Consider the following 14,753-nt stretch of genomic DNA (forward strand, 5'->3'; position numbering starts at 1 on the left):
ATCCTTTATGTTATTACTATTTGATTTTTCAAAACCTATGATCATCCTGTGAATGTAAGACAATGACACGACAAATCACGGGGAAGCATAATGGTGTCAAATTTAACACTGCTGGGCATATTTTTTCATTCCCTACTTACGAACCATCTGTCATTAAAAAGATTTGGAATCCAGTGGCAATGACCTAGGAATTATTTTCATGCTTATTAATAAAGGAATTAAAGCTGATAGTTCTAATGTGAGACGGTGGGGGGCTCTTCCCCGTGTTCTGGTGGCTTTTTTTTTTTTAACTCTTGGTCCTTATCGGGTTTACTTGTCCCATTCTTAATCTCATCAGGCACATTTCCACTGCCTAGACTTTCAAAGGAACACCAAGTGCTGCAGATAAAATGATGAAGGTGTAAAAAAGCTCCTGCTTAGAAGCTAAATCAGAATCACATGTCAACACAGGTCAGGCTCAGTCTCTGGCAGGATCATTGTTTTTAATGCAATTTACTAATTAAAAATGAGTACCAGATTACTGAAAGTCTGGAGTGAAGCGGCTTGCTAAAATAGTGTTTTAGCTCCTTGAACTGCCTGCACCAGAGTCTGCTTTTCATTAAACTATAATTCATTTGAATATTGCTGCGCAATTATTAAATACTCTTCTGAAAAGAACAAATGCGGTTTATGTTTCACAATCAGCCCTCCGTGTTTAGGCTGGAACTGCTTTTACTACAGATGGAAATCTGTAGCAGGGCTGCGGCAGGTGTATTTTGTTCAACAGATGTACTGTAAACGCATTACAGCAGATTAGCCGGATTTCTTCCTTTAAATGTACACTGCGAGATCCAACTTGCAAGCCAGCTGTTTCTTACCGGCCCGTGTAATCTTCCAGAGCCCGGCTTTGCCTCTTCCTTCGCGCAGCTATTTCTGTAACGGGTCGGAGGAGGGAGAGCGCCGCTATGAATTTTAATGCTTCCACCGGGGAATCCCTCCCGCCTCCTCTTTTTGGATGAGATCCTCGAGGAAAGACCCAGAACACAGCGAGGAGGAGGACGACGAGGAGGAGGAGGAGAAGAGGGACGGCGTAGCCGCGGTATTGGGGAAAGCGGGAGGGGGAGCCGCCGGGGCAGGGGGGCCGGCAGCCGCGGGGTGTAGTTAGGGAAGGTGGCGAGGACGACACCGAGGCGGGCAGAGGGGCGGGTGGGGAGCGCGGAGCTATGGGGGAGGAAGGATGACTCGGGGCGCATTTCGCTGCCTGACCACGGCACGTCAGCAGCGGCAGCAGCCGGAGCGCCGCGGTCCCGCCGCCGCCGCCCATGGACACATGCACCCGCCGGCAGCCCCCGGGGCCGGCCGCGACGGGGACAACGCCGAGGTGATCCCGCTGCCCCTGCGTCGCGGCGAGAGGCAGCGCCCGCGGACCGGGCGCTAGACCGCCCCGCCGCCCGCACGCCGCGGCCCGAGAGGAGGAGCGCCGGCCGGCCGGGAGGGAGCCGGGCGGCGGGCCCCGGGCCGTGCGCTAGGCACCGGCGCAGCCGCCGCTCCCACCGGCCGCCCCATGGATAAGGCGGGCTCGCTGCACACCTCGGTGCCCACGCCGCCGCCCCGGCTCTACCTGCCGCGCAACTTCAGCTGCAGCGCTTGCCTCTATGGCAGCCTGGCCGAGCAGTGCAAGGGGGGCTGCAGCCCCGACGGCGACGCCGCGCCCACGCCCGTGGTGCGGGAAGCGGCGGGCGAGAAGCCGCCGCCGCCGCCCCGCGGCCGGGAGCCCTCGCTGCCCGCCGTGCCCCCCAGCCCCACGCAGCGCCGCCGCGCCAAGTCGCTGCCCACGCCCGGCGACCGCAGCCTGCGCCCGGCGCTGCAGCAGAGCCCGTCTCGCCGCAAGACGGTGCGCTTCGCCGACTCCCTCGGCCTGGAGCTCACCTCCGTGCGCCACTTCTGCGAGGCCGACCTGCCGCAGGTGCCGCTGCCCGCCGTGCCGCCGCCGCGCGCCGCCGACCTCTTCAAGACCAGGAAGCCGCCGGCGCTGGGCGACCTGGAGCCGGTGCTGTTCGGGCCTCCGCCGCCGCTGCTGGAGCCGCTCTTCCCGCCGCAGCCCGGCGCCAGCCCCGGCTTCGCGGAGCGGGTGCGGCAGCACAAGGTGAGGCTGGAGTGGGTGCGGGCCGAGCCGGCGGGGCTGCGCGGCGCCGTGCGCGTCCTCAACCTGGCCTACGAGAAGGCCGTGTCGGTGCGCTACACGCTCAACCGCTGGGCCAGCTGCGCCGAGGTGCCCGCCGCCTACCAGCCGGCCGGCCCGGCGGACGGCCTCACCGACCGCTTCGCCTTCCTCCTGCCCCTGGGCGCTGCCGCAGCCGCCGCCGAGGCCACGCTGGAGTTCGCCGTCCGCTACCGCGTCGCCGGCGCCGAGTACTGGGACAACAACGAGGGCGCGAACTACCGGCTGCGGGGCCGGCAGCGCGTCCCGCCCGCCGCCGGCCCCCCGCAGGACCCCGACAGCACCGCCTGGATCCACTTCATCTGAGGCGCGGGGCGGCGGGGGGCGGCCGCCTCCTGAGGGAGCCGCCGCCGCCTCAGCGCGGAGCGAGCGCGGAGCCCCGCGGGGCCGGCGGGCCGGTCCTGCCCCCGCTGAGGGCCGAGGGCTGTGGCGGGTGCCCGGCGGGGCCCCCCCGCGGGAGGGCTCGGCGCCCCTCCGGCCTCGCCGGCCGCCCTGCCCGCCCGGGGGGCTGCGGCCCAGCACAGGCCTCGTTTCCAGCCGCTTCTCTGTAAGTCGCTGGAAGATACTTTCCTGAATTCTGTTTACAGATGGATAATTTATATTTTCTATTTCACTAGCGATGTCGAGGGGAAGCCTTCCAGGCTGTCACAGGGGTGTCAGCAGGGAGGCCGGGCGCACGGTCCGCGGCCGACGCGCGGTTTCCACCTCGGTCTGCCGGTGCACTGTGACTACCACCAAAGCAGCTGCCCAGCCAGGCTCTGGAGCGTGGGGAGAGAGGGGCCGCAGGGGATTTGCAGAATTTACTAGTCAGGACCAGGATCCACAGGTGCAAACAAATGCTCCCGGGTGCCGGAGGTCAGGATCATCTCAACAGGGTCAGGCCCTGGAAACACGGAGGGCAGTGTCACAGGGCATCCAGCCAGCCATCCCGTTTGCCTAATCCTGCTTAAGCAAAGCCCGGTTCCGGCGAGGCGCTGGGTCCGTGTTCAGAGCCTCACTGACCCCCTCGTGTTAATTGCCTTAGAGGGTTGAGGGCCTGATAGGGCAGGATTAAGGGACAGATTACAGTTTTGAACCCAAAAAGACAAGAGTACGGATGTCCCCAGGTGTAGCTGCGTTTCATCATGCTGTAAAAATGATTGATTGGTTTAAAGCAAAGATATATTCTTTTTTAAATTTTGAACTCTGTTGGATGTGTTTAAGCGTATTTAGAAAAGAAAAATAATGTCACATACTGAATGAAATGCAACCCACTGAGACATTTTATAAAGCAAGTGTTTTGTTTTAAAATTCATGTGGTATGTTATTGTAAGGGTTTGTTGGGATCTGATGTTTGTTTCCGTATGATTGGTCCCATAAAGCTGCTTGTGTTCAGGTCAGCAGGAAAGTCGTGGAATTGCACCAAAGGAACTAGAGATGGCAAGGGCTGAATCTGTAATTTTAGTCTGCGTCCCAAGCAACACTTTCAGTTTTATTTCTGTTAACAGTTTAATTGAATTTCTTATGCTAAGGTATCAGTGCAGGACCCTGCTTTCTGAAAAACAAAATGCTCCAAATTTTTCATTATAATTTCAGTAAGTGGCAGATTTCACAAAGCTGGCTAAATTTAGTCAGACAAGTTGAAGAAAGTCGTATCTTGCCATATAAAGTATATAAATAAAAATTACAGAACATGCTGACTTCTGCCTTCAAAGGTATGTTTTAAATCATATTAGCAATAAACATAGTACTTTCCTTTTTTAACTTGCTTTTTCAGGAGTTCAGCTGAATACAGGTGGTGCTGGTGTCAAATCTGGGTGCTAATTTTCCAAGATTTAGGCGTGTATGTGTTTGCAGGAGAGGGACCTCTACAAATACAGCTTCTGAGAGTGGTAAAACCGATGTCAGTGTGATCTTCTGATTATGAAGGGCTGTAAGATCAGGCCTTTAACATTTCAGGTCTTCTGTAGATTGTTTAGGAATTAAATGTGATTTTTTTTTACTGCATCTTTGTGTTCCTCGAAAGGGTTAAGTGTCCCAAACAGCTTGAGTAATGTCGAGTTCTCATAGAACCTTTTGACTTTGGTGGGAATTGAGAGCGCTTTTGTCTCCTGAGGGTCTGGTTCAGTCAGAATAGTTAAACTTACAAATTCTGGGGGGAAAAAGAAGGTCTGGAAACTTGATGGGAAAAGAGTATTACATTTAATTTCTCTAGATCACTGTTTCTGATTTAATGGAAATAATAGCAAGACTACTTTCTGTAGTATTGGTAACTTGGTTTTAATTTCCCAGTCAGTTTTCTAATCCCTGTGTTTTTAATAGAAAAAAAAATAAAAGAAATGTACTGTCAACATCTACTGAATATTTCGCATTTTAGAATATTAAGACCCCAATCTTGTAATAAAGTAATCCTATATATTACTAGTACACATTTATAAAGCTAGAATTGCAGAACTAGCATCTTAAAATGTTCATGATTAAAGCATATTAAGTGGTGTATTTGATAAAGAAAGGCTAAGTGTCTTTTAGTTAAACTTTTTTTTTTTTGTAAGAGCCTTAATACTGGAGAGAAGGAAAAGGTCTTCTCTCCACTTGAAAGCACTTTGAAATCTGGTGGAAATATAGCCAAACACCTTTTTATTTACGTGTTATAGCTTTCAAAAACATTGTTTGCTTGGCCTTTTGTACCCAAATAGTGAACTAACGACTGTTATGTAGATTGATGAGAACACTTGGAGAAAAAAATAGTTTCTATGCATTTTGGATTAACTGATGCTGCAACTTTGTTTATAAAGATTTAACAAGATTTCCTGTTTACTGTTTTAATGGCTTTAGAAACACGGACAGCGCTAAAACCATTTTAACAGTGAATAACTGTAATTCTAGAACTTCAAAATTATTTTCCAGCGAATGGCAGTTTTCATTGTGGTTTGATTTATGCAGCATCTGCAGGTCTCTAATCATTTAAAAATCTCCTTATAGCAACTGTGGCTTAAACTCTTTAAATTTGGAATACCTAAATGGATGTCCATGCACCAAGTACACTGCCAAGTTACTGTATTACCCTTTTTTTTAATCTTGACTTAGGTGAAATGGGTGCTGCTCTTTGTTGAAATTTTGTAGGCAGAATTGGGCTATGGCTTTATAATACTGTTCAGATATTACAGCTCTTTTCTTTTGATTTATGGCCCCGTTTGTCAAATAATAAATCTGAATGTTAAACCTTTTGAGGGTGTAGCATACCAGAAGGATGTTTCACAAAACAGAGGCTCCTGAGCTTTCAAGCACTGAAGCTTATCCTCAACACTAAATTTCATGGGTAACTTTATGGGCTTGAACTTGGTCACAGATTATCAACGATCTATGTGCAATTCCAGTAAAAGACATAATCTTCTAGAAGCATTTATAAACACCTACTTTTTAAAGTCTGGAAAGGTAAGGTTGCGCCCAGTCAGCTTTGACTAGAGAATGCTATTGCTGAAGTCTGGAAGAAGTTTGAGATGTTTTAATAGAAATTTACCAGTAGTATATGCCAAAGCTGCACTGCTTTGATCACACATTTTCACTTCTATCACATGAATTTATTGCCAGGCAAGATTTATTCAGATTTCCAAAAGCACGTTCACTTGCAATGACCATGAGTATTTTTTTCCACTGGCAGCGTTCATGTATGGTTTCCAGTCCTTTAGATTTCAGTCTGATGCTATCTATGTGTGGCTTGCCTAGAAGCATTGTGATAAATGGAGATGAAATAAAAATCCCAAATAATAATTATATAATATTTACATAAATGATGACTTTGAGGAGAAACACCTGTGTTGAAGAGGATAATTTTCAAGTTGGCGGGACGTCAATCATTTTAACAGGAGCAGGAGCAAAACCACTTTTAAAAAATCACATTTCTAAAGAATGTAGTTGCATAAAATGAACTTTCACAGGCAAAGTAAAATATATGAAAATTTTCCAGCCAGCCTTTTTCTGGAAAAAATGTCGGTTCTTTGTATTTTTATTTGCATGAATAGAACCCATGCCACCTTCCTCTCCAGGTGATACTAGAAGGGTTTAGGCAAGGCAATAATCCTTAGGTCATGTACTTCACTTTTAAGTGAATTATTCATTGCTTATGTCTCTGCAGATATAAAAATGTGTCTGTCATTTATTGTGCAAAGTTGTAGCTTTATGAAATGTGCCATGTTATTTTATGTGCAATATAATAATACTTTATACAGTGAGTCAAATTGTACTGTATGTCTGATATACATTGATGTTTGCTGCTTTGCACTTAAACTGGTAGGTTTTTTGCATGTGATTCTATGCCTTTCCTGGCAATATTTTTGAAATCTACTCTAATTATTAGAAATCCTAACAGGAATCAGAACAATTAAGTGACTGTAAACAGAATTTCAGTTAGCTAAACATATTGCTATTTTTTAGCATAAAATCAGTAACTGAAACTGTCGTACTCATTTTCAATAAATGTACATTATTTCAGGTAAATTATTTTTTTTTCTCCATTTACCATTTGCAAGTAACTTTTTGATGTGAATGTGTGTGCTTCAGTATCTCAGTAAACAACAGAATAAGTGCACACTCTTTATTGTGTCAGCGTATGTGAGGGGAAAATGTATCACTTGAATGAACAAATGTCTGTTCATGCATAAGCATGATCTCTTTACAGATACATGAAACGTTTTTCCACAGCGCCAACAGGCAAGCATCTGCTAATTCTATATTTTAATGTAAAATAACCTACAGAAATACTCAGAATCTGCTTTTTAACATATTATTAAATATATATTGAAATTTTTATGTGCCTTTCAACATTTCCTAGGAAGAAATCTCCTGTGTTCCTTAGCTCTCTCACCAAAAGTCTACTAATGGCTTTGTCATTAAAATGAAATTTATACTAAAAATACGATAATAAATTCTATTTCCTGATACATTTTCAGCTGTGCCAGAAATCCTGTATCTGTAGCAGCCAGAAGAATTTGATAATATTTTCCCATATTATAGTGAAAGAAATTACAGTCAGAAACACGTCTTCCTGGTACACCTCTACAATTATGTAGTTAAGTAACAAAACGAACTGTGACTATAGTTAATATAACAGAATATATTTATTGTATATATTCACCTCTTACACAGATACTCTAAATATATATTCTACCTGAAATCAGAAGTTCTAGTTTTTTATGAAATCTATTTGTGGAGACATGGTCTTTTCAGCTTTTACTGTTATTTATCTGATGCTGCATAACACATATTGTTAAAACTTTTGGATGGATTTAATCTGTCTGCACAGTTTGTATCATGAGATAAAAGTGCTCACTGTAAGGAATATCTGAAGAAAATTACTTTCACCTTCTAATTATACTGCATGGCTTTTTGGCAAATCATCAGTAGTTCTGTTTCCTGTATGCACTTCGTGTGTACATGTTCTGAACATACGAAAGGATTACTTACTGCAAAAAAAATATTTTTGAGCACTGGTAATTAAGGTTTTTCAAACATACATAGTATAAGGCAGGAAGTAAATACAGTAATTTTTGCTGTAAAATAAAAAAAGATTGGCCTTATGTAGAGCTGATCAGTATTTTTTTTAAATGGAAGATGGTGACATTTTTCAAAATGAAACGTGTTCAGGGAAACATACCTGTTTCAATAGGAAGGTTTTCTCAGGTTCAGCTTAGATGAGAGAATTGCCCTAGAATAGTTAAGTGGTAAGAGGACTTCCTTAAATCAGCATATGGACTTGAATGTAGGGCTTCCATGATCAAAGTGGATACTGAGCTATAAAACCATTGGCTATTGGTTGGACTCTTTCTTTATCCAACTTTTAAATATTACTTCTAAATTATTTTACAGAGAGAATTTCTGACCCTGGATTTTCCCATCTTGTATGAGTATCCTCTTCATTCAGCTATCCTGGCTTTTGTTTGACCTTTCTGTTGTTGAGAAAGGTCTGATTTTATTTTTATGCAACATAGATTATTTTACATTACATTTTGGAAGGGAGGCAGGAAAACTGTTTTCCTTTCAATTTTATTTTTTTAATATTAAACAATAGCATGCAGAATAAAAATGTGCTTGAAATAACACATGCACTAGCAATTCCAAAGAATATAGCTAAGAAAAATGTCAAATGTGAGATGTGCTTTTTAAAAACATATGTGCTTTGATTTAGTAAGGCAGGGAAAATGTCCTAGTCTCCAGTGCAAGTGTATGAATACCAGGGATTTCTTTCTATGCAATATTATGGTGCACCTGGGTTTTCTTAGGGATTAACTTGTTTGGTGTATTTGATGTATTGGTGTGTTGTGTATAGAGTATTCTGTTAAAAGTGTCATTAAGGAAACTGTATGTCTTAAATAGTGTTATATCTTTAGGCTCTTTTTTGTCCAGTCTGACTTCACTAAATCATAATCGTACTCCTTTGAATCACAGGAACAAGACAATATTTCATAAAATTGCATCATGAAGCCTCACGTGTTATACTTTACTCTTTATCACCTTCTAGGACAAAAAGTTGTGTTACTGTTGTGAGTTTTAAAATTTTTGTATTTCTGTATCTTAAAAATAAGCCAAATTGTATTATACTTTTAAACTCAAAGAGCTAACATATTTGCTTTTAAAGCTGATCAGAAGTAGTAAAACTAAAATTGGTTGGGATTACTCGTAAGTCCAGTTTCTAAACTGTGGTATAACAAAGGTTTGTGTACATCCTGTTACTGGCTTCATGGAGTGCACCCTGATGTGAAGTTCATGCATTTTAAGGTTGATACAAAATGAGCTCTACCTGGGTGCAAAACCTGCCTACATCTGGACATGAATCCATGTTGTAATGCAGGAACATTGACTGCTGTGACAGCAAATTACTGTTCTTGGAATGGTTTAAACAAACCTAACTCCTCCCTTATAGTGTTACACAAATTATTTCTCTCTGTAATGGAGATGCTGTCTCATGAAGACAGTGTTCTTTAACATGCAAGTTTTTATTACTGTTTCTTTGATTTACCTTGACTTTGTTTTAAAAAAAAAAAAAAGTTGTTTCTTAATTGTATACTTAACTAGTAAATTACTTTTCATTGTAGTTTCTTCTGCAATGTTTATAGTTCACCAACTAATGTTTGTTTCTAATATTTGTAAAAGTAATGTAATATCACCAAAAGTTCAAAATCAACGTTTTCTAATAATGCCTTGTAATTTACCTAGCCTTACGGTATTTCAGACAATTTTCCACCAAAACTGCATCTAGTCACTGGTTGTCACAATTATGAAAAATATATATTTATAAACCTGTAGCTTCTAGCTGTCATTAAAGATTAATGATACAAATTGTGAGCACGTGGTGAATATAAATCTCTTTTTTTTAAATGACAAATCATGAGTTCTTTTTTTGTTGAGGATCTGAAACAATTATGTTCCGATTCATCCACAGTGCATGTATGAAGACATGTGGTGATGTACCTGCACATCTGAAGACAAATATCTAATATTTGGGCCAGATTTTCCAGCCAACTTGTCTTCAGGCAGTCTCCATTAAGAGTGTTCTCTGTGGAAGCTGCAGTATACTGAGTTGTGTTGGTAATCTGGTTTTCTGAAGTGTAACCAGCTTTCAAGAAGATAGGATGAGATTATCGGTGGGCGTAAATGTAGCTGTCTTTATAGTCTTGTATGGTTAATACTGTTTCAGACATAGTTTAGCAGTCTGTAGTTCAGAAAGGGATGCCAGTACTTCAGTTGTTTGTGACTTTACTCCTTCCCAGCTTTGCATCGTTACGGTCACTAGTAATAGTTGAAACATTCTCAAGTGCAATTCAACATTTAGCTGCCAGAAGCCTGTGCTAGGTGCTAGAAAGTACAGAAACACCAGTCTTTCAGGAGAGGAGGAAGTGGTTTTCACAGAGGGAAGATATGAGATGTGTGAAAAGAACTGTGATTTTTATTTAAAAAAAAAAAAAAAGTTTAAATTTTTCAATGCTGAAGGACTAGGAAGAAGGTTTCCAAGCCCCATGTATATTCAGCAGTAACTGCAGTCAAGCTGTTACTTTAACCAGCACATGCTTTTTCCTCCAGTGGTGATGCAGAATTGAGGCTATCTAGGTATTAGCTAAATGAATTGTAAGGAGTCTTTCAAGTATTCTTTCTCTGTTAATTGCTGAGTTCAAAATATTTGTTTCTTGAATTGTTACAATGTGCTAGTTTTCACAGTCTTTCACTGTAGACAGCATCTTATCTTACAATGGCAAGAACAATTTTCAGCTTTTCTTTAACCAACACTTTTTAAGCCTTCTTTGTAATACAGATAAAAGTAATATAGCCATAAGGAGAAAAAATGTGATGTTTGTTCTCATGTAATTAGTACAACGTATTGTTCTATATTCTTTCAGAAACATCTGCTTAGCTGTCTCATTATTATTATCATTAATAATAAATAATAATATTTTCATGTGTTTGGAAGGGCAAAGTAATTAAAATGTAGCCCCAGGTTTCAGTTTTTTTCCAGAGGGAATGTTTTCTGATTTAACATCTATCTAATCTTTTTGCTCAAGTAAAAATGAACTCTTGGCTCACATAAATTACAGAATCCAGAACTGTTTTCTTAAGGTGCCATTATATAAATATTAGACTGTAATAATTAGAATAATAGAGTGTAATTTCCCTTTTCTTTTTGGTAAGGCATATACTTTGAATTTAGAACTGCTGTTATGCTTAAGTGATCCTGAAGTAATGAGATTACAATTCTGGGTGAAGATTATGATGAAGTCATGGTCCTCTAAAATGAAAAAAAAAAAAAAAAAAAAAAAAAAGAATAGTTTTACATTGTTCTTCAGTCTTGGAATAATTTTTCTTTTTTTTTCCCAGTCTTACGTGGGACAAAATATGACTACAGTAATTCATCTGACTTAGAATTACATACAGTAGATAGAGTCTTATTAATAACAACTGTTAAAATGTATGAAGTATTCGTATAGTAGTACTACTAATAATGATAATAACAATCCCTATTTCTTAACGTCCCTCTCTCGGTGATTCTTGGAATCTACCAACAATTTTTGGTCTGACTGATGAGTTGAATTGGCTCGGGGGCATTCTGAATGCCACGGCTGTCTCAAATGGGGGAGCCTCTCTCACCGGCAGAGGTGGCACGAGTGAGGAGCATCAGGTACAGAGAGGAGGGAGAGGCCAAAGAGGAGGGAGAGCGAGCCAGAGCCTGGTCTTTCAGCAGCAGGGAGCTCCAAGATCAGCTCAGGTTCTCATGCAGCCTCATCCCAAGAGCTCGTGCTGTTGTCCTGATCTAGAGCCATGGTTCCCAACCTTTTTTTTTGACCTCAGGATGACTGCCTCTTCTTCCTTGCAACTCTCCATGTGTACAGGGGCAGGTAGAAAGGAGAAATAGAGGTTGTCTGTGCTACCTCTAAAGAGTGTCCCTTTGCAGGCCTGTGTTAGATTCCCCATTAGAAATACTACTTTAGATCACATAGAAGCAAGGGCATGCATTAAAGGACCATGTTGTCCTTCAGTTACTCTTTAAACCTATGGAAGATATGGGAAGTAGACAAGAAAATTCCTGTCAAGGTTTTGAACAGCTGAATTTTCTTCTTTGTTGTCTAACACGTTTACCAGGCCAACCTGATGTAAGAAATGCCCCTTCGTCTAATAGAAAGCTGCAAAAATGTTTCAGTTGTAGATGAGTATGATACATTGCAGAAAAAAAGAGCCGTGCAATGGTGATATTACACCAGTTTTATCACTGCCTTTGCCTTACCAGTTGTGGCACAAGTGAGGGGTTGTCAGAACAGGCGGGAGTTGCTGAGAATACTTTGTCATTCTCTGTCATTTTCTCTTGATCGAGACCCATGCAGCAAAGAAGGGAGAGGGGTGATGGCTGAAAAACAGAAATACTCTTGAGTCCTAGGAGGATGAGTCTGCACTTATCTCGTGGATTGATTTTCATGGTTAGAGAAAGGTACAAGTGCTGTACCTCCATTAAAATACCTCTCTAAGCAAAATACATTCAATAGCATAAATCATTAAACACTATAAACAAATGACAAATAAAACAGCCTAATAGCAGAGGATGTAGGACACTTGTACTGCATTAAAATAGATCAGGTCTGAAGTGACTGAATTATGCTTTGTCAGGAAGAGGGATATCAACATTGTGAGGCAAACTCTAACCAATCCAGATACCACAGACTAAATTCTCCTGCCAAGGACTGTTCCTCTAAGACTGTGTCTCAAGTAGTGTGGGGAAAGTGGAGAAAATTACATTGAGGACACTCCTAAGCTGCTCTCAAAATTTGTCTGTGCCATCTGCAGCATATCTGGCTGGTAATTTACATTGATGGACGTTGCTCAAGAGTCTTTTAATATTGTTTTGCATCCATGAGGTCATATTCCCTGGAAATGGCTTGCCGAAGGATGTTTAGTTTTCCATCAGTCCAGTCACATTTCACCACATTAAAACACGTTTGTCTGTAGAAATGGCACTGTGTTATGTAGGTGGCTTTTGCAGTCTCTCTAAGACTGATGCAGCTTCATTAGTGTAAAAGCAGTGTCACCTCTGACTTTGGTGGAAGAATGTTCTTCCCAAAGCTCCCACTCAATCTCTAATCTGTTATTGAAAGGCTCCTATTGACTTACTGGCTGGCATCATGTTTGGAACTTGGTAAAATTTTAGATTGTCCATGCACACCCCTTCCCCACCAGGCCAAATTTTAGGCATGCTGCAAGAAGGGGGAAGAGGAGACTGAGGGAGAAGAAAGGTGGTAAAATGATGGGTACAATAAAATGAGGTTTAAGTTAATTCCCTTGTTACATCTAGTGCTGTGAGGAGTGTTTTTAAAACATTTTCAATGAAGCAAGATGTGCTTAATATTTTTTCTGAAGTTGACCTAGGAAATTAAATTACAGCGAAGCTGAGATGTCACTGTAGTACCTTTTAGCGACTAAGGAGCTGAACTAGAAAACCAGGCTGACCGCACTTCCTTACCTGGCCCGTGTGCCCATCTTTAACGTTTTGAGTGCCACCGTGTGGCATAGAAAAGAAATTATGCAATAATTTATTTTTTGACTTGCAATTATTTAAATCGGCACATCACCATCTGACAACCTGGAGCATTCCACCCACTGGTGAACTCGTGTTATTAATTAATTATGCACTCTTCTTGGGTTTTCTTTCTCTTCTCCAAACTATGCTGTGCAGGTTGTGCAATTTCCTTTGCCTCCTGCTGTGTGAGGTCTCCCAACATCACAACAGAAAAGCCTCGCATGCTCAGCTGGGGAGCTGAGGATCGTTCTGGATTGATTTATTGGTACAGGTCTGTTTATTCACATGACTAGGCTGACGTGAAGATAGATGTTACGTCCTTTATGTGTCAGTTTGGCATATTAAAACTCTGTGATGGGAGCCATTACTACAGGAAGATTGCAAATGCCCAGTCTCTCAGTATGAAGAAACAGGAAAGAGGATCCTTATCCACAGGACATCAACTGTCTGGAGACACCAATTACGGGGGCATCAGAAACTGAGATCTGCTGCACTTCTAACCTTATCCTCAGAGCTGCTTAGGTAATTGTCTTACTGCTAATTTAATGACAGTGAAGCTGACATTGCCCTTATTTTATGTTCACCAAAATACCAAGTGTTATTATTTATGTGTTTATTTTTTGTTGTTTGAGTTTTACACCATTGATTTTTTTCCCTCTGATCAGAAGTAACAATTACATGATTTGTATTTATATATGTGATGGGTCAAGATTCACAAGGGGGAGGCAGCACTTCATTGGTTGAAAACCAGACAGAATTTTAGGTATGCAATCTTTCAGGACTGATGTTGATAAAAGTCTTCAAAACTAGACACGGATTGAAAAAAAATTAGCTCCAAGTTTAGTTTATATTATTCAGTTAGATAATTTGAGAGGTAAAGGGGTTGGTACTTGTGGAACAGAAGGAAGCATTGGCAAGAAGGAAGGTGATAATATAATTAACCCCTATGAGACAGACATATTTAATGGTCGTGGGAAAAGTATGGAAATAATAATTTGCCATAAACCCAATCTCTTTACAGAATCTATAATGTTTAGTATCCCGTAATTATGAGCGTTAAGTTCTTAAGCTCAGGATCAAGACTTAAGAGGTCACAGAAAAAGTGGTTATTTTGTAAAAAATCATTTCCTTTATTCATTTTCTGTAGGAGCACACACTGGTGAACAAGTTTGATGTTTTCCCCTACAATTTATACAAAAGCATTTAAAACTGTGTCATAGACCAAAGCTAATACACATTCATTGCATCTTTCATTTTGACAAAAGGCACTCATTACAGATTCATGTTGGCAAGTTTTGCATTCATGCTCTTGCAGAGTCTGGCTCCAGCCTGTGCATGGTGGTCTGTCTGAGGCTTCCTGCTGCTGCTGAATGTAGTGAAGTTATGGGATTATTTGAAAGCTAGGAGCTCTGCTTGGGTAGCATACATCAAACAAGGAAGAATACATTATTTTGGCAGCATAATTCAGGTAGTTGAGTGGATTGTAGAAAGATATAAAAATATTTGCTCCAATAGACATCC

General features: G+C 41.8%; 1 protein-coding gene across 1 annotated transcript; it reads left to right on the plus strand.

Annotated features, from left to right (window-relative positions):
- Positions 1–1,216: 1,216 nt before the first annotated feature.
- On the plus strand, positions 1,217–9,524 carry LOC142414039 (protein phosphatase 1 regulatory subunit 3E-like). Its single transcript, XM_075510884.1, has one exon. The coding sequence runs from the start codon at positions 1,544–1,546 to the stop codon at positions 2,504–2,506; it is 963 nt and encodes a 320-aa protein (XP_075366999.1). The 5' UTR covers positions 1,217–1,543; the 3' UTR covers positions 2,507–9,524.
- Positions 9,525–14,753: the final 5,229 nt, after the last annotated feature.

This window comes from Mycteria americana, chromosome 8, assembly GCF_035582795.1.
Source record: "Mycteria americana isolate JAX WOST 10 ecotype Jacksonville Zoo and Gardens chromosome 8, USCA_MyAme_1.0, whole genome shotgun sequence".
Lineage (NCBI taxonomy): Eukaryota > Metazoa > Chordata > Aves > Ciconiiformes > Ciconiidae > Mycteria > Mycteria americana.